Source organism: Berkeleyomyces rouxiae (assembly GCF_048999995.1).
Source record: "Berkeleyomyces rouxiae strain 22BRR77 chromosome Unknown BrBRR77_ptg000012l, whole genome shotgun sequence".
Classification (NCBI taxonomy): Eukaryota; Fungi; Ascomycota; class Sordariomycetes; order Microascales; family Ceratocystidaceae; genus Berkeleyomyces; species Berkeleyomyces rouxiae.
In genome coordinates, this window is record NW_027396502.1 from 401,831 (window position 1) to 420,087 (window position 18,257).

Consider the following 18,257-nt stretch of genomic DNA (forward strand, 5'->3'; position numbering starts at 1 on the left):
GTTATAAAAGCAAACATCTTCTTCAGCACTTGATAAACGGTGTCTGATCGCTTGTCTGTGAGACGGCGTACCCAGATGTAATGGGTTCGGCATCTGTTACCAGCAGCATATACCGGAGACCGCCTGGGGCTAAGGACTTATGGGTCCCATTAGACCAGCATGGATCCGATCGCCCAGTTTCTTTGGACTCTGTTCGTCCGAAGTGGGAGCATATGGTAGAACCTGTGTTTTGCTTTGCATACATACTTCACAGGCATAATTGGTTAGATCATCGACCGAGATGGCCATTCCCGTCGTCGTTTCCACAGTCCGCTTAACATATTCCGGCGAAGCATGTCCTAATCGTCGATGCCATAGCGCAGCCGAGACTGAGGAGACATGTGGAGCGTACTGCTTGTTAACAGCCGCCAACGCCTTCTGGATGAAGGTTTACGCATTACTGCTACTCCATTCAGTAGATAAATACCACAGGGCTCTCTTAAAGCGCGCACGGTGTGTCCAGTCAGGTTTACTATCACTTTCCGTTTGAAATTCACGTTTGAACCAGTTTTCAATATCTGTGATACTGAAAATACAGACAGCTGTGAGTCCGTAGAACACGCATAGAAGCATCCTTTTAAATATCGAGATGGGGAGTCATATGGAATGACGCTCCAGAATCAACAAACCAGCCTTCTTCAATAGCCTCCTGCTCAAGACCAACAATATCTAGAGCATGACCGAGGTCGGTCGTGTCGCCTTTATTCTTATGTGCTTCTTTTTGTTTGTTGCATCCCTCATCCGTGTGAGTTGAGGATCTGTGCACAGAGCACCATTTCGTTTCGTTGCGTTTGCAAAGGAAACCTGCGGTTCGAGTTCCTCGTTAACAGGCTTTGCACGGAGATCATTCCTCACTCCAGCCAAGAAGTCGGGAATTGTTGGCCATTGTTCAATGGAGAGAGAGAAGAATTTGGTCTTTTGCTATTGGTGCCACCCTGGATACTGAGTGTGAAGACCGTCGCACATCCAGGTGATTTGATTAGCTGGTGGGATATGGAGACCGTTCGCGGCTATATTCTCGAATGCCAGCTTCATCTTTTGGGTGTAGAAGCTGGGGTTCGAGATTGTCGAGGGGCTTTCCAGCTCTTTGAGAGCACGCCAGGCTAAAGATTTACTATGGAAGCCCCGTTTCGCCGAAATGAGCTTGTATCTTGGATAATGCTGTGTATGCGTCGACGACATCGTCGTTTTCGAAACCGCCGACTATTCGTTCAAGAAAAGATTCTATTAGACTGTATGAAGGAGATCTGGATTGGGTGAAAAGTAGAGAGCAAAGACTCTATCCTGGATTCTACCATCAAGAAAAGGGAAAACCCTGCGAATTGTATGCCCATCGGATTTGTCGTGCAGATGACAGATTCCCCGCACAAGCGGAGAAAGGTTCGCCACAGATCATACGATTTGGAGGTTGCCACCTCGCACGTGAAATTCCAAGGTCTAACGGGTAACCCTGAAGTCACCTGAGTTAATGATACGACCTATGGCATCGGACATTGGTAGTAGTAGTAGTGATCTTTTACGTCTTGCATAGGACATTAGTTAGACGGCGGTAGTTCCCTTCCAACAAGTTTCAATAGGACGCGGTACTATAACTACAAGATAGTATTGAGAGTCAACTGGGATATCAAGAAAGAATAGAGTAACAAAGGAAATAAAGTGCAACGACTATAGAACAGCAGCAACCAGACACCATCAGCTCCGCATCAGCCGGCTATCTTCCCATTTCTTGGCCTAGGTCTTCTTGGATGCAACCTCATTCACAGCCACAGCCATCTTGCCGAACTGCCACTCGGGCAGCGTGATGCCCGTCTGCTCATTGATTGTCGTCATCAGCGGAGGCAGCATCTGATACACATTGCGCATCGTGTCTACGCCCGCGTTGCTGCCGCTTCCGCCGCTTCCGCCGGCCTCGCCCGTCGTCCACACACTGATCTTGGGCTCCATGCCTCTGACAGCCGTGGCATTCGCCTTGGCCAGCTCGACGTAAGTGCCCTTCTCAATCATCATGAACTGCAGCAGGCCCTGCGGCCCGCCAAAGGCGTTGGCCATCTTGGCGTACGCATCAGCCATGGCGGCAATGCCTTCGGCCTCGGTCTTCTGCTTGGTCAGGAGTGCTTCGGCGTTCTTGGCCGCTGCGTAGCTGTTGGCGTCGGCATCGGCGCGCGTCTTGTAGGCCGCCGCGTCCGTGTTCTTGGTGACACGCTGGAAGTCAGCCTCGGCCGTAGCCCCGGCCTCGGTGCGCAGCTTGTACGCATTGGCATTGGTCAGCTGCTCGCTGCGGGTAAAGGCCGCGCGCGCGTCGGCCTCAACCTCGTACGCCTTTGCGTCGGCGGCCTGTTGCTTGGCTTCGCGCGAGACGACGGCCTTGACGACGTCGACGGCGCGCATGCGCTCCATCTCGGCATCGCGGCGTTTCAGCTCGACCTGGCGCTTGAGGTCCTCATCGCGGCTTTCGGTGGCGCGGCGCGCCTCGATGCGTGAAATCTCGACGTCGCGCGACAGGATCGTGCGCTTCGTGTCTAGCTTGGCCTCGGCCTGTGCGCGCTCAATGTCGCGCTCCGTCTTTTGCACGGCAGTGTCGGCGTTGATCTTGGCAATCTCGCGCTCCTGCTCGCCCTTGCGGTCGGCCTCGCCGACGTTGCCGCGCAACTGGGCCGCGGCCACGTCGATTCGGGCCTGGTTGGTGGCACCTTCGTGGGCCTTGCGCGAGAGCGACTCAAAGTAGACGCTCTGCGGCGCGTCGCGCAGCTCCTTGACATTGGCGTTGTAGATGCGCAGGCCGAACTGGTCGAGCTCGGTCTGGATGTTCTTTTGGATGCGCTTCTTGAACAGCTCGCGCTGGTTGAAGATCTCCTCAATGGTCATGGAAGATACCAGCACGCGCACCTCGCCCTCGACGATCGACTTGATCTTCTGCTCCACTGCGTTGACGCCACTGCGCCGTTGTGCTTCGCTCTCGGCAAGCAGCACGGCGTACTTGTGCAGCGCAGCAGCCGCCTCAGCCGGGGTGCGGACAGGGTTTAGCCCGCTCTCAACATCGTCCGCCGTGGCGCTATCGATGTCCTGAGTCTGCGGAACCCACGGACCGACGGTAAAGACCACGGGCAGGAGGAACTGCAGCTTTTCTTTTGTCATGGCCTGCAGGCTCATGACATAGTCTTGCGGCTGCACGCTAAACGGGATTTCGTTAGTCAGGAGGCATTTGTACACCGGCGCGGTCGTGACTTACCTGAAGCGCATGCACTTCTGGAACGGGAGCAGCCAGGCCGACTTGGTGATCTTGATCTCGCCGTCAACACCCATGCCGGTGATGGCGAGGTACTCATCCGGGGCGGCGATCTTGTAGCCCACCATGATGAAGGACGAAATGGCGGTAGGTCAGGGAGGAAAGTATAGGGCCGGGTTCGAAACAGCGGAAATAAATTCTAGCCAGAATATGCAAGCTATACGAGATGGCGAGAGTGGATTGAGAGACAGTGGAATCCAAGTTGTCTGGCGAAAAGAACAAGAGCCAGACTGCGTTTTATACTCTGTCACAGCCTGTAAACTGCGCCAGTCTCCCACAGCCACCCACTCCCTTTATCTCATGCTGCCCGACCTCTCACTTCGCCAAGGCGACGCCGTGCCGATGACCGGAGAGCATTCAGGCAAGCCAACTATCCTCGCAGCGCGAAAGCCAAAAGAACGCGCAAAGCCAGTCCTGCCACTGTCTCTTACACGTGGCTGCGTGAAACTTGGCAGCATGTCTCCACCCTGCTGATCAGGCGGTGCCTAGGGCCTTGTTTTCCCCAGAGTCGCCCGGCTTGTCTGTCGATGGCGTGACGTCATAGCTTTGGACACGTTCCTGTTCCTGGGGTCTGATTTCTCGGCGGACTGGGCCGCTGGTTAGGCGTTTTTTTCTGGCGTTACACAGGCGTAAACAGGGCGCAACGCGCCCGTTCGGCTTTGCTCGTCTAAGGGCTTCGTTGAGCCTTGAAGAACGCCTTGCCACGGCTTAAACGAGCTTGAACAGTTTTGGGTGGGAAATGGTCTCCCAGCGGCACATGGCTTGCTTTTATCTTGCAGCTGGCTGCAGATATATGTGTAGAACTTTTTTCTCAGAGTGCCGGGCTGCCCACGCCCGGCTAAGCCCGCGGACTCCCCATGCACTGCGAAGATGAAGATTGCCGATACAAAGCGACACTGCTGCTTTTCCTTGCATAAACTACAAACTTGGGACTGTTCCTTCTGTCAACGCCCCTCCAGCCCGAAAACACTCTCAACCCCAGAGTCCCAGCCATGAGCAAATCCACCTCATCGCCCGCGCCGTCTTCGCCGACCACAACCGCGACCGACTTGCCCCCTCCCTACGACGTCGGCTCTCCCCCGCCATCGCTCCGGGCTGTCAGCGAGCACATCCACGCCCGCCTTGCCTGTCTGCCATCGCTTCTGCGCTCCTCAGAAGCCGCCCACGCCTCTTCCCAACTCGCCCTCGACCTCTCCACCATCCAGTCTCTGATCCCCGCCATCGACGAACTCTTTAGCCATCTGACCCAGCTACCCCGCGCGCCCGCTGTGGCTGAAGTGACACTGGTTCCGCGCGCCGCCGTCGACGAGTCGTGGGTTTTTGCCGGCCACGAGACAGAGTATCAGCACGACGATGCACCCGTCGCCGGACCGCAAAGCGACTGTTCTCCGACAGCCGTGCACCGGCTGCGTCGAATCGACGGGCCGCAGGATCCATACAGTCAAGGGCCTGACAACACACCCGTGCCGTCGAGTCTCTTGTTCTGGGACGACTGGGAGCACGCCCAGCGCCTAGCACACTTGATGCGGCAGCCCGACCCGCCCCGCCCCGCACGACAATCCGCTGCCGCGCCGCCGTCCCCCTCGCCGAGAACGTCCGAGCCCAAGCGCAAGAAATGGCGGCTCTTCGGTTCTTCATCCTCGGCGCCTTCCGCAGCCCGCCAACGCGCGCAATCGACCCTCACCACAGCAGTACCAACACCACCCGAGCAGCACCACCCGAGTACCGGCGACGATACTGCCGCAGCGGCCATGACTGTTACACCAGAGGAAGTCACGTTTCGGCGACAAACTAAGCTGGGCCTGTGGGAGAGCATGTCGGGCTATGCGCTAGTGGTCCGCATCAAGATTCCGGGTCGCTGAGGCGGGAATGAGCGGGTGCGAGCGGAGGCCGAGGTGCGGTCGGCGTTGTCCTCGCCCCTGAGAGGCTTGGACTTGGATCTGTGATACATCACACGATACAAGACGCTTCGGACGCTGGCCCTTTATTTATCTTAGTTCCCTATCAACCGTTTCTTTTGTTCCTGATCGTCAGCTGTGCATCCTCCCTTGGATAGGGCTTCTCTCCAGTGTGATCTGCTGGTCTGCCTGCATATACTAGCACAAGTTTGTATGCACATACAAAGTCCTGTTGATTTTCTGGCCGTGGCTTATTCCTTCTGATGCATGTCTTTCTGCCAATGGGTCGATTTGATGCTTCGGATAAATCTTATCGTAGTCCACCTGTTTACTCATTTCGTTCTCGCTGATAGCAGCACGTCCGCTTCTTCGGCCGAAGATGTCGCTTCTTGATTCCGGACCAAGTTGGCCTCGAAGTTATGGTTTCAGTCCATACCATTTTTTCTTCTTTTTTATCAATGCTTCTCGATTTAATACTGATGTTCATCTGTTAATCAAAGAGAAAAAAAGAAAAAGAAAACACCCAAGTGAATATTACAAAATGTTGGTCTGTGTTAGGGTTTGGCATATCTTGCACAATTTTCTCCGCACTTATAACGCTTTCTTACGCGTGCATGGATGGATTCCTGTTTCACTGACACTTTATTACAAAGCAAAGAAGCTTTTCTTTCATCCTGTATCTTGGCGCCAAGAAGTGGATGGTAGGATAGAGAGAGCTTTACACAAACTACGGGCTTCTCTGAAGAAAAGGTCCCTCCCCTCCTGCCAACTGGTCAAGGAACATCAAGAACGACAAAGCTCTTTGCTCAAGGGCGCCCGGCATCAGGAATGTTCCGAGAAAGAGACACCATCTGTCTTTGGAGACATTACGCGAACAGATTGAAGCATCGCCTCGCTGGCCCCTTTAGCCACCAAGATGTTTGGAACGGGACTGGACTGCAGATTTGGGGGCTACATAGTTTGTCTTCCTCGCATGCTTGCGAAGCTAAGAACTAGGCCTCAATGCCAAATCTGACATCCAGAGAGCCAACACAGCATGCCCCTCTCCTCTGCTGCTTTGTAATCTGTGTGAGCAAGTAAAAAGCTGGCAGCCTGGGGCCAAGTCTGGTGGTGAACATGGCTACCAAAACACCAGAAATGACAATGGCTTGGACTTTAGCCGCCGCCCCCAAAGTGTCCCTGTTGTTTGGCTGTATTTGGTGAGTCCAGCTTGTGTATTGCGTGTAATGTGCTGTTGGTATCCGCGTGTATACGAGCACCCCCTGTCTCAGGGGCATCTGATAAAAAGCCTGGTCTCGAGCAGCGGCACTCATGGAAGCAGAAGCGGAGGGAAGGGGCCTTTTGTCAACTATAAATGTAGGGGAACCTGCCGGGGCCCTGCGTTTGTTTTCCGTGAAGCTCCGTTCTGTACCGACCCGGCCAACAAATAAGCCGCCGCCGGGTCAGCACATGGTCGGCTCCGGTGACTACCCTCGGCCCTTTTTCTGCATTCATTCTCTCGGGTTGTAGGTATTTTCCTTGCACCGAACCTCGCCGGGTCCCTGTGCATTGCATTCTGGAGATAAGAAGAGGCAGCAAAGAAAAACAAACAACATGTTGATGTTAAGTCCTGCCCTGGGTGTGCCCCGTGGCACAGAGCAATGGTAGAGCCACCTCTGCTCCTATGGTCCCCGTCAAGTTAGAAGGTCCAGGCGATTTAGAGTTACTTGTAGGCATGCGAAGAAAAAAAAGGTCTGGCACTAAAGCCACGGGCTGGCACAGGATGGAAGCTAGGGCTGTGTGCAGAGTCTACATGATGGTGGATTGCCGATGTAGTGCTATACTCGTACCAGGGCTTGTACCAAGTTCACGACACGACAGACTTAGTCACTGCACTTCCATATGCACATGCGCACGCACACACCCTCGCACTTGATGCACGGAAACATGTGTAAGCTCCAGTGCCAGTGGGCTTGGGGTGTTCAGAGGGGCTAGCTGCAAGGCTTGAAGAAGTATGGGGGGAGGGGGTGGCATGTTTTTTTACATCAACAAGCAAGAGCAAGATGTCAAGACTCTTTTTTTTTTTACAAACATCTGCTGCTCATCAATCTCTAGAACCTTTTGCTGTACCATAGTTTATCTCACTAAACAAACAAAAGCTAGTGAACAAATATCGGTGTCGCAGGGCTGACCTCCGCGCCAACATGGACATGGAGCACTTGGCTCTGAAGCAAGCACGTAATCCTTCGGTATGCCAATTCGCCGTGGCTCCTTTTTTTTCTTCTTCTTCTTCTACTGCGGACGCTTATTCGGCATGACAGCCGCGATCGCGATGGCGGTTAATTACAAAGCAGCCCCCTCAGCGAACTTCTTGGCTGTTGGGGGAGGCGTAGACCGTGGCCATGGCGTGGCGGGAGAGACGGGCCATGTCAGAAAAGGCATTAGTTATTATGAATCAGGACTCGGGCCGTGCAGGGAGTACAAACACACACAGATATATGTAGTAACTATGTATGCATGTACAGTGCTTGTGTCGACAAAGTACATGATACAACTATCTGATCAACTACTTGGCTAGCTATTGTGTATTATGTGGTGTTGCAGGCAGAGCCTCTTGAGGTCCAAATCAGCAAAGCCTGAGCCAAGCCTTTTCGAACCTTATACTTCCAGAGACTGTCACGGCGGAACTTGCAGCCGAGCAGGGCACAAAGATAGCAACGCTAGACCTAAATAGGCAAAGCATACAGCACATCAGACAGATAGATTTCCATCCGGTCCAACGTTAAGGCGGCGCTAGGACCCCAGGTTCCGATTTTAGGGGCGAGTTGGAGGGAGGGGGGCCAGAGATCTCCCAGAGCACAGCTCACGAGTTGGAAACCAGTACATGCCACGCCATGTATAGCATAGTTGACTAGTTGGTTGAGCCTACCCTGGGGCCTGTCTCTGTCTGTCTTTGGAAGTGTTCATGGGCAAGTCTTAAGCGACACACACGCATGCTTTCCGAGAGACTTGCATTCCAACTCAACCTCACCCACTTGAAAGAGACGCCTTGGAAGCCCGCGCCTAGTGGCAGAGGCAAGAGACCGCCGCGGTGGACGTAATGAGCAGAGCGCGGCAAAGAGAGAGAGCCATTGTCAGTGTTATGCTGGTAAAGGCCTCATTGTGCGGAACACCGCCCATATCTAACCGACTCCGTTTCCTCTATCACCGACAGTCCGTAGTACGCAGCCGACCTCACCAACCACTGGCCCCGGCAAAGAGCTCTTTGTGGTGATAATACTGGTATTCTGAGCGGCTACGGAGTTAAGGCTGGAGAAAACACCGATATCAATCAGCTTGATGACATTAACCCCATAACCCCACAACCCCACAACCCTAATATATGGGTAGTTTGCGGTGTAAATTCCGAAGCGAAGCTCCGAGTGCACATTGGCGGGACGTCGCTTGTTTGCATGAAGGTTTGTTGACTCGTGAGCTCGATAGCGAGATGAGCATTTCTAGGTTTCATGAGTGCTCAGCAAATTCGTGTTCAGTTCTGCGATTTGCGTGGTTGACGTCGGCGTCGGTGACGATGTTGAAGCAGAGCCTGTTCCACTTTTATCATGGGATTTAGAGGACAGGAGCCAAGGAGGAAATGTTGCCAGAATAGTCTAGACAGTAGAAAAAAAAGGAAAAGAACAAAAAAACAACCAGACCGTTGATACAAGGAAGAGAAACAATCTACGCGTGTAATCTTTTGATACCGTGCCTGGGATAACTAGTTTTTTTTCTGGTGTCTTTTCCTTTTTCTTCGTCCCTTGACTATGACATAAAAGTGGGCCATACCCTCTCACCGCCTTCCGCATTAGGCAAAAATCGATCTCCAGCGACCGGCACCGGTTCTCCGACAACAAAACGTCGGAGAAGAAATCTCCGACCGCCGACCGGCCTGTAATGCACCGTAGGAGCTATAAGCTTCCCGGCCAATTTTTTTTTGTTTTTTTTTCTTCGCTAGAGTGCTTGTAGCTTTCGCCGACTTACAAACCAAGTGCAGTCGTGCCCCAGGGTTTTTATATGATTTTTTTTCTTTGCGCAATAGGCACGCCCGTTCACATGTTGCTCAATCGTTTGCGGGACGCCCTTGTCCAGGGCGCCCCGGGGGGGGGGGGGGGGGGGGGGGCGTGCTGGTTTCTCTTCTCTGCGGCTTCGTGATGCGCGGGATGCGTCAAGGCCTGTGTCTTATGTCGATGGCAATTTGCGACGGGAGGGCATGCCTAGCCTTAGCCTCTGGTCTGGTCTGGGACCGGGGCGTCAAGGGGGGTGGGAGCCGTTGTAAACAGCAGCTCCGCCAGGTCTCCAGCTCAGCCCAGATGCCTGATGGATGGCAACATACACCCACAGAACCCACTCACGATTGCATCTATAACTCGTGGCCTTGCCCTCGTCTGGTCTTTTCCTTCAGTCTTCTTTTCTTCAGCAGCAAGTTTCTCTGGTGTTTCACGGTCTTAGACTCAGACCCAGACACTAGCATCTGACTTTCTCTCACTTCCTTTTAATAATTCAACCTACTCACCCTCTAATAATACCACCGCCCTTTTTGTCTCCTCTGTTCCTTTCATCGTCTTTACATAACTATCTTCACTCTAATCAACGAACCGCCACCACAATGGCCGAAGCTGAAAAGGCTTCTCTCGCGAGGCCACCCTCCGAGTCGGACTCGGCCGTCGTCCGCGACTACCTGGCATCTGAAGCCCCGCGCCATCTGGGTGTATCCTTTGTCGACCTTACTGTTCTGGGCGCCGAGGGCGGCGTCCAAGTCAGCGAGAATGTCTTGTCTCAATTCCACCCCTACAAACCGCCTAAGCAGTCCAAGTCGGGCACGTCCAACAAAAAGACCATCCTGTCCAACATCACCGGCTGCGTAAAGCCCGGCGAGATGCTGCTCGTGCTGGGCCGGCCCGGCGCCGGCTGCACCACCCTGCTCAATCTGCTGGCCAACCGCCGCCACGGCTACGCCGATATCCAGGGCAAGGTGCGCTTTGGCTCGATGGACGAAAAGGAGGCCGAGGCGTTCCGCGGCGAGATTGTCATGAACACCGAGGACGAGCTCTTCTTCCCCTCGCTGTCCGTGGCCCAGACCATGGACTTTGCCCAGCGCATGAAGCTCCCCGAGTCGACGGCTGCCGAGCGCGATGCCGCCACCCGCCACCTGCTGCGCATTCTCGACATTGAAGACACCGCTAACACCGCTGTCGGCAACGAGTACATCCGCGGTGTGTCGGGTGGTCAGCGCAAGCGTGTTTCCGTCGCCGAGGTCCTGACCACGTCCGCCAGCGTCTACTGCTGGGACAACTCCACGCGTGGTCTGGACGCCTCGTCAGCCCTGGCCCTGATCAAGGCCCTGCGCGCCATGACCGACATCCTCGGCCTGACCACCATTGTTACGCTGTACCAGGCTAGCAACGGCATCTTCGACCTCTTCGACAAGACGCTGGTGCTCGAACACGGCCGCAACATCTACTACGGCCCGGCCGCCGATGCCCAGAGCTACATGGAGCAGCTGGGCTTCATCTGCGCCGAGGGCGCCAACGTCGGCGACTTCCTGACCGGTGTTAGTGTGCCGACCGAGCGCAAGGTGCGCAAGGAGGCCCATGCGACGTTCCCGCGCACCGGCGCCGAGCTGGCCCGGCTGTACGGCGCCAGTGAGCTCAAGAAGAACATGGACGCCGAGGCCCAGGCCTTTGCCGACAGCGAGGCGACGCGCTCCAACACGGCCAAGTTCCGCGAGAATGTGCTGGCGCGCAAGGCCAAGCGCGGCCTGCCCGCCAACTCGATTCTGACGGTCTCGTTCCAGCAGCAGGTGACTGCGTTGGTCAGGCGCGAGCTGCAGCTGATTTGGGGCGACAAGCAAAGTCTGTTCATGAAGCACGGCTCGACGCTGGTCCAGGCCGTCATCTCGGGCTCGGTCTGGTTCGACGCCAAGGCCGACTCTAGCGGTATCTTCATCAGGGGCGGTGTGCTCTTCTGGTCCATGCTGTTCCACTCGCTGGTCGCCATGTCCGAGACCCTGAATACCTTCTCGGGCCGCTCGATTCTGGCCAAGCACAAAGAGTTTGCCATGTACCACCCCGCCGCCTTCTGCCTTGCCCAAATTGCTGCCGATGTCCCCATCCTCGCCCTCCAGGTCACTGTCTTCAGCGTCATTGTCTACTTCATGACCAACCTGCGCGATACCGCCGCCGCCTACTTCACCCACTGGGTGCTGATCTATGCCGCGACCTTTGCCATGACCGCCTTCTTCCGCCTCTGCGGTGCCGCCTTCCCGACCTTCGATGCTGCCTCCAAGGTTTCCGGCTTTGCTGTCAGCCTGGTCTCGACTTATGCTGGTTTCATGATTCCCAAGCCTGGTGAGTGCCCCCCTTTGCGCTTCTGTTGATCTGTTGTTCTGCTTGAGCCTTGCGGAACATTGCGCTGTTCCGGCCGTTTGTACCACCCTGTATTGCTTAGTCAGCAGCCATAACCACATACATCCACTAACACCTGCTCTCTTCTTTAGACATGCACCCCTGGTTCGTGTGGTGTTACTGGATCAACCCTCTGTCGTATGCCTTTGAAGCCCTGCTTGCCAACGAGTTCCACGGCCAGACCATACAGTGCGTCGGCAGCAACCTGGTGCCGTCGGGCCCCGGCTATGCCGATTCCAATGTGGGCTCGTGCACCGGCATCCGCGGCGCGCGTGCCGGCTCCTCGGTTGTCACTGGCGACGAATACCTCGCGGCCATGTCGTACTCGCACAGCAACATCTGGCGCAACTTTGGCATTCTCTGGGCCTGGAGCGCCTTCTTCATCGCCCTGACCATCTACTGCACCATGAACTGGGCGTCGCACATCAGCGGCGGTGTTCACCTGATTCCCCGCGAAAAGATTTCTGCCCATGGTCCCGTCTCGTCCCAGGAGACTGGCGACGACAAGGAGGAGCAGCGTGACCACAGCCAGTCCGAGACTATTGCCGAGACGCCCAATATCAGCGGCGACATGACTGACTCCGACCCGCAGAACCTGCTCCGCAACACCTCCGTCTTCACCTGGAAGGACCTGTCGTACACGGTCAGCACGCCCGACGGCCCGCGACAGCTGCTGGACAAGGTTTCCGGCTGGGTTGAGCCCGGTACGCTCGGCGCGCTGATGGGTACCAGTGGTGCCGGCAAGACGACGCTGATGGACGTGCTCGCGCAGCGCAAGACTGCCGGTGTGATTACTGGATCTGTCCTCGTCGACGGCCGCGAGTTGCCCGTGTCCTTCCAGCGCTCGGCCGGCTACTGCGAGCAGTTTGACGTGCACGAGCCCCTGACCACGGTCCGCGAAGCCCTCGAGTTCTCTGCCCTGATGCGCCAGAACCGCAACACGCCCGATGCTGAGAAGCTGGCCTATGTCGACACGGTGCTGGACCTGCTGGAGCTGCGCGAGTTTGAGCACTTCCTGATTGGCCAGCCCGGCGCCGGCCTGTCGATTGAGCAGCGCAAGCGCGTCAGCATCGGCGTCGAACTAGTTGCCAAGCCCAGCATCCTAATCTTCCTCGACGAGCCCACCTCCGGTCTTGACGGCCAGTCCGCCTACAACACGCTCCGCTTCCTGCGCAAGCTGGCCGCCGCCGGCCAGGCCGTGCTTTGCACCATCCACCAGCCCAGCGCACAGCTCTTTGCCCAGTTCGACACGCTCCTCCTGCTGACCCGTGGCGGCAAGACCGTCTACCAGGGCGAAATCGGCCCCAACGGCGCGACCATGGTTGACTACTTTGCCGGCCACGGCGTCGAATGCCCGGCGGGCGCGAACCCTGCCGAATTCATGATTGATGTTGTCTCGGGAAACCTCGGCCACGGCCACGACTGGAACCAGCTCTGGCTAGACTCGCCGCAGCGCGTCGCTGCCATGGAGCGCCTCGACTCGCTGATTCAGGACGCCTCGTCCAAGCCGCCGGGCACCGTCGACGACGGCCACGAGTTCGCCGTGCCCATCGCGACGCAAACGCGCCTGGTCACGCAGCGCATGAACGTGTCTCTCTACCGCAACACCGAGTACGTCATGAACAAGTTCATGCTGCACCTGATGTCTGGTCTGTTCAACGGTTTCACCTTCTGGAAGATTGGCAACAGCACCGCTGACCTGCAGAACACCATCTTTGCCATCTTCAACTTCTGCTTCGTCGCGCCTGGTGTCATTGCCCAGCTGCAGCCGCTCTTCATTGGTCGCCGTGACATCTTCGAGGTGCGTGAGAAGAAGGCCAAGATCTACCACTGGGCGCCCTTTGTCACCGGCCTGATCGTCTCCGAGCTGCCGTACCTCGTCATCTCTGGCTTCCTGTACTTTGTCGCCTTCTACTTCACCGTCGGCTTTCCCTCGGCCGCCACGCGCGCCGGCGGCACCTTTACCGTCATGATCCTGTACGAGTTCCTGTACACCGGAATCGGCCAGTTCATCGCCGCGTACGCGCCCAACACCGTCTTTGCGTCGCTGCTGAACCCGCTCATCATCAGCAACCTCGTCTTCTTCTGCGGTGTGCTCGTGCCCTACTCGACGCTGCAGGCCTTCTGGCGCCACTGGGTCTACTGGATCGACCCGTTCAACTACGTCGTTGGCTCCATGGCCGTTTTCGCCCTGCACGACCAGCCCGTGCGCTGCAAGGAGTCGGAGCTGGCCATCTTCGACCTGCCCGCCGCCGCCGCGTCCGCCGGCCAGACCTGCGCCGACTTCCTGGCCCCCTACCTCGAGGGCATCGGCAAGAGCGCCAACCTGCTCAACCCCAACGCCACGTCCGACTGCCGCGTGTGCCAGTTCCGCTCGGGCTCCGACTACCTCAAGACGCTCAACCTCAACGCCTTCTCGTACGGCTGGCGCGATGTTGGCGTCGTTGCCGGCTTTGTCTGCTCGTCGTACGCGCTCGTCTACGCGCTCATGAAGCTGCGCACCAAGGCCACCAAGAAGGCCAGCGACTCGTAGAGCGTCCTTTGTCTTGTGTGTGTGGTGTCCGTTGGAAATCTGCAATAGACTTGTTTGATTCTTTTTTTCTTTCTTGTATGGCATCTAGGAGGGGAGGACATAACAGCAGCCGTCTCGTTTCATATCGACTTGTCCTGTCTCTTTGGCGGCCATCTGCCCGACGTGTCTTGTATATAGTTTCAGTACCTTGTTAGTTAGAGTTCTTGTTTTTTCTTCGAGATGTCTTCATCTTTTGCTCTCAGCTCAATTAGACAATATTCTTTTTTTCCTGTTTTTTTTCCACGAGTTGATCTTTTTTTTAACACAAGAATATCGCCAGTTACAAGTGAAAAATTGCATGTATATCACACAGCAAGCTTGCATTTACAAAACTCTATCGCTTTCTAGTCTTCGCTATTTCTTACCCAAACCGGATGCCCGCACTCGGATCCCACACCCTCCGCTTCGCTGCGCCGTCCTGCTGCTGCTGCCCAAGCCGCCCGCCTGCCGAACCTTGCGCCGGTGCCCCTGTTGGCGTCTGCGGCAGACTGGAGAAGTTGATGCCCATGTCAGGCGTCCAGAGCGTCGCCGAGGGGACGCGCCGCGACCCGGGCGCAGCCCCGGCCGGACCGAGAGCCGGCGGGATGGAAGTTTGTGCCGCCGACACAGCGGGTTGCGGGGAAAATACGTGCGTGGGGGACTGCGGTTGCGAAGCAGGGGCTGACGGCGTCGGGCGCACTATGGGCGGCGACAGCGGCGCAGCGTCGTGGTATGCTGTAGCGTCTTGCAGCTCTGTATGCTGATGCTGCTGATGCTGCGGCTGCGGCTGCTGCGGCTGCTGCGGCTGCTGTTGATGGTGCTGCTGTAGCGCATGGTCCTGGTGCGGTTGGTACTGCTGGTACTGCCCATGGGCAGCCTCGGCCTCCTCCGGCCCACCAGACTCTAGCTGCTGGGATATCAAGAACGAAGGGCCCTCAAGCATAGAGACTTCGTGGAGCATGTCGGGCTCTGGAACCAGTCCCGAGTCGCGCCGGGGCGTTGGCGGAACAGTCGAGGCAGAGGGCGTGTGTTGGTGATGAAGAGAGTGGCGCTGCTCGAGTTGTGCCGGCGGCGAGCTGATGTGTGTGCGCTCGATGAGCGGGGGGAGGAGAATTTCTCTGCATTAAAAAAAGGTGGAATTTTAGTAACTTGTAGGGTATTTCGATGGGAGGGGGCGATAGGCCACAGGACTTAGCTTAACATACTCTTCGAGACTCTGTGCATCTAGCCGTCGGTCGTTGGCCCATACCTTTGCCGTATCGCGGAAGTGTGCGCCAACAATCTTACCCAGATCGTTGTAGAATTTTCTACCAGCCTCCGCATTCTCCAGAACCTCTTTATACTTGTCATATGCCGCGTTCAGACTCTGCAGAACCTCTTCGCGCTCGCGGCCGCCGCGGTCGCCAACCACGCGCTTCTGGCTCTCGAATTCGCGGTGCACGCGCGCCAGCTCGCCCAGCACATGGTTCTGCTCGTCCTCGTCGGCGGCCAGCGCCGCCAGCTCGGCTTCGTACATGGAATCCAGGCGGCTCTCGAGCCACTCGTCAAAGCTTGCGGCATCGAGGGCGATGCCGGGGTATGCGCGCTCGAGGCGCGTGGCCTCGCGGCCAATGGCACTGCGCACATTGTCGCTGCGCGCCTTTTCGCGCAGCATGTCAATCTTTTTGCGCCGCCGCGACTGCAGTCGCTGCACGTCATTGTAGCTGCTGCGCAGGCGCGCGAGCACCGTGCGCAGGCCCTCGGGTATGTCGGTCCGCCGGCTCGAGGGCACGTAGTCGAGCAGGGCGCGGTCGCTGCCGGCGAGCAGCTGCAGCTGTGGCTTGATCCCAGCGTACTTGGAGCGCACAAGCTTGTCGCTGGGGATGCTGGCTTTAAAGTAGCTATCAATCTCGCCAAGTTGCATCCACAGCTTCTTGCCCTGTTCGTCCTCACGGCTGCTGGGCCGTATCCACATCTCGCCGTAGGTGTTGCGCATGCGCTTGTCTTCTTCTTCTTCGCGGCGGAGAATGTTTTTGCCCTCCTCGAATGTTGCCAAGTCTGCTGCCACCAGCTCATCGATGTCCCGGAAGCTGTTCTCCACGCGATGTGGACCATTTGCCTGTCGCACTTCCTCGGCTCTTTGGATTAGGCTAGGCGGGAGCCCCAGTGGCTTCTCCAGGGCCTGCAATGAGCCAGGAAGACCGAGAGAGTCGAGTGTCGCATTCAAGGTTTCCGAAAGCCGGTCAAGAGGCTGCACAATGTCGTTGGTAACAAGCCGGTCTCGACGCTCTTCGTAAATAGAGACAGCCAGATGGACTGCAAATGGCACTAGCTTGCTAAACAGTGGCGGGCCAAAGGTTGTGTTCTCGCCAAGAAAGTCGCATGGGCTCGATACTTCCTGAGGGCACTTGGGTGTTGCCATGTTCACTCGATCCAGAGGCTTGAGTTCGATGCGTGTCGGTACGGGTTCTGTTCTCAGTGTCAGTATCAAATCTTCGATGAGCCACGAGTACCAACCACTTACGCAAGTAAATAACGTCGTTATCCTTCTCTGCTCGTTTCAGGTCCTCCTCGATTCTACCCTTGAGTCCGCTGAGGTCACGAGTCACCGTTTTGTTCACTTGGCCGCCCTTGGTTTCCCGCAGGCCTTCATTGACACAAGCCATGGCTTCCCTTAGGCGAGCCACCTCCTCTCCATACCGCCGTTTCTCCAAGCAATCACATGCCATCCGGTACTGCGCCGCGGCAGCGAAGTGATGCTGCTTGGCACTCATATGGTGGATCCATTGTGAGCTAATGGCATTACTTTTCATACTAGCTTCGGCAGCCTCGCGGTACAGATCAGATACGCGTATGGAAAGCTTGGAAATGATGCCGTCTTTGTAGCCATCGGTTACGGCCTTTTGCCACGAGCATTCTTGCGCCTCGGCCAGACACAGCTGTGACAGCGCTTCCAGCGTCACGTCGTCCATGTCTTCGGGTGGATCCGACATGCGCAGACCTGGCAGAATCTGCGTACGCATGTGTGAAAGAACACCCGCAGCTTGGGTGAAGTAGCTAGCAGCCGTCTTGATGCCCTCGGCGGTGCCCCGGGAGGTCGAGTCGGCCAGGTGGCAGTAGAGCGCGGCGAGGTTGTATAGCACATTAAGAAGCTCGTATTTGAGATTGTTGCGGACCATCGGCCGGTCCGAGTGGTAGCCAAAAGCAGGGTACCAGGGAAAGTCGACGCCGATCTGAGTACGGGTAGGGCGTTAGTCTGGGGTGCGAGAGAAGAGGGCCACATCGGCGAGAGCTGCGAAGGAAGGCGGGCGCAATAGTTGCTTCCTATAATACAAAAGACGACCTACATCTATGGGGAACTTGCCACCGATCCAGACTATCTGTGCCGCATATGCCTGTAGCTTTGTGATGCCCAAGACATGAGCCTCGCGGACAGTCAGGGCCCCCTGGCGCAGCGCATCTATGGCCCGGAGGTCCTGGCGGAACATGTCCGGCTGCTGGTCATATTGCGTATTTATGTACTGGCAGATGGCGCCGGAGTAGGATGCGCTGGCGCCGGCGCGAAACGGGAGAATGAGGGCATTCGGGGAGCTGAGGAGGTTGCTAGAGGTCGGCCGCGGGACGGGCGAGGAGATTAGCATGCAGGGCCGGGGGGGCGGGGGTGGCAGAACTGTTTGCGGCTGTTGGTGTTTCTTACTTGTTCATTCTGTGAGCATTTCAATCGGCAAGCGCAACGGACAGGTGCATATAAACAGCACGGGGTCAGCCGAAGTGGATGAAGAAATGCGATGACGATGGAATGCATTTGGCTTGTCCGCCACAACCCTTGGCATTTAGAGGGGCTTAGGGTTCAAGAGGCCTTCCAGCGCCATACTCAATAGCGCCCGATGCATGTTAACGCCACAGCGCCACACATACACTAACTGTGACTAGTTGGTTACCCAATGGCCCCTCGAGTTTCGATTCTTCATTGCTGCGACAACCCTCAACTCCTGGCAATACCCACACAACCCACCGATATTCTCCTTTGCCTTGGCAGCCTGCTCTACTTCGTTACCGTGAACCGTGAATTATCGTGACAG

The 18,257-nt window shown here is 56.4% G+C and overlaps 4 protein-coding genes across 4 annotated transcripts; 2 read left to right on the top strand and 2 right to left on the bottom strand.

Moving 5' to 3' along the window:
* Positions 1–1,770: 1,770 nt before the first annotated feature.
* On the bottom strand, positions 1,771–3,393 carry BROUX77_007401 (uncharacterized protein; the record flags this gene model as incomplete). Its single annotated transcript, XM_073752492.1, has 2 exons — positions 1,771–3,211; positions 3,269–3,393. The coding sequence occupies 2 exons, from the start codon at positions 3,391–3,393 to the stop codon at positions 1,771–1,773; spliced, it is 1,566 nt and encodes a 521-aa protein (XP_073601694.1).
* Positions 3,394–4,317: 924 nt separating this feature from the next.
* BROUX77_007402 (uncharacterized protein) lies at positions 4,318–5,187 on the top strand (the record flags this gene model as incomplete). Its single annotated transcript, XM_073752493.1, has 1 exon — positions 4,318–5,187. The coding sequence occupies one exon, from the start codon at positions 4,318–4,320 to the stop codon at positions 5,185–5,187; it is 870 nt and encodes a 289-aa protein (XP_073601695.1).
* Positions 5,188–9,847: 4,660 nt separating this feature from the next.
* Positions 9,848–14,178, top strand: BROUX77_007403 (uncharacterized protein; the record flags this gene model as incomplete). The annotated part of the gene is made up of 2 exons (XM_073752494.1): positions 9,848–11,588; positions 11,738–14,178. 2 exons carry the CDS (start codon positions 9,848–9,850, stop codon positions 14,176–14,178), a joined length of 4,182 nt encoding a protein of 1,393 aa, XP_073601696.1.
* A 400-nt stretch (positions 14,179–14,578) lies between these two features.
* BROUX77_007404 (uncharacterized protein) lies at positions 14,579–17,816 on the bottom strand (the record flags this gene model as incomplete). Its single annotated transcript, XM_073752495.1, has 4 exons — positions 14,579–15,314; positions 15,402–16,644; positions 16,700–17,408; positions 17,523–17,816. 4 exons carry the CDS (start codon positions 17,814–17,816, stop codon positions 14,579–14,581), a joined length of 2,982 nt encoding a protein of 993 aa, XP_073601697.1.
* Between the last annotated feature and the right edge of the window lie 441 nt (positions 17,817–18,257).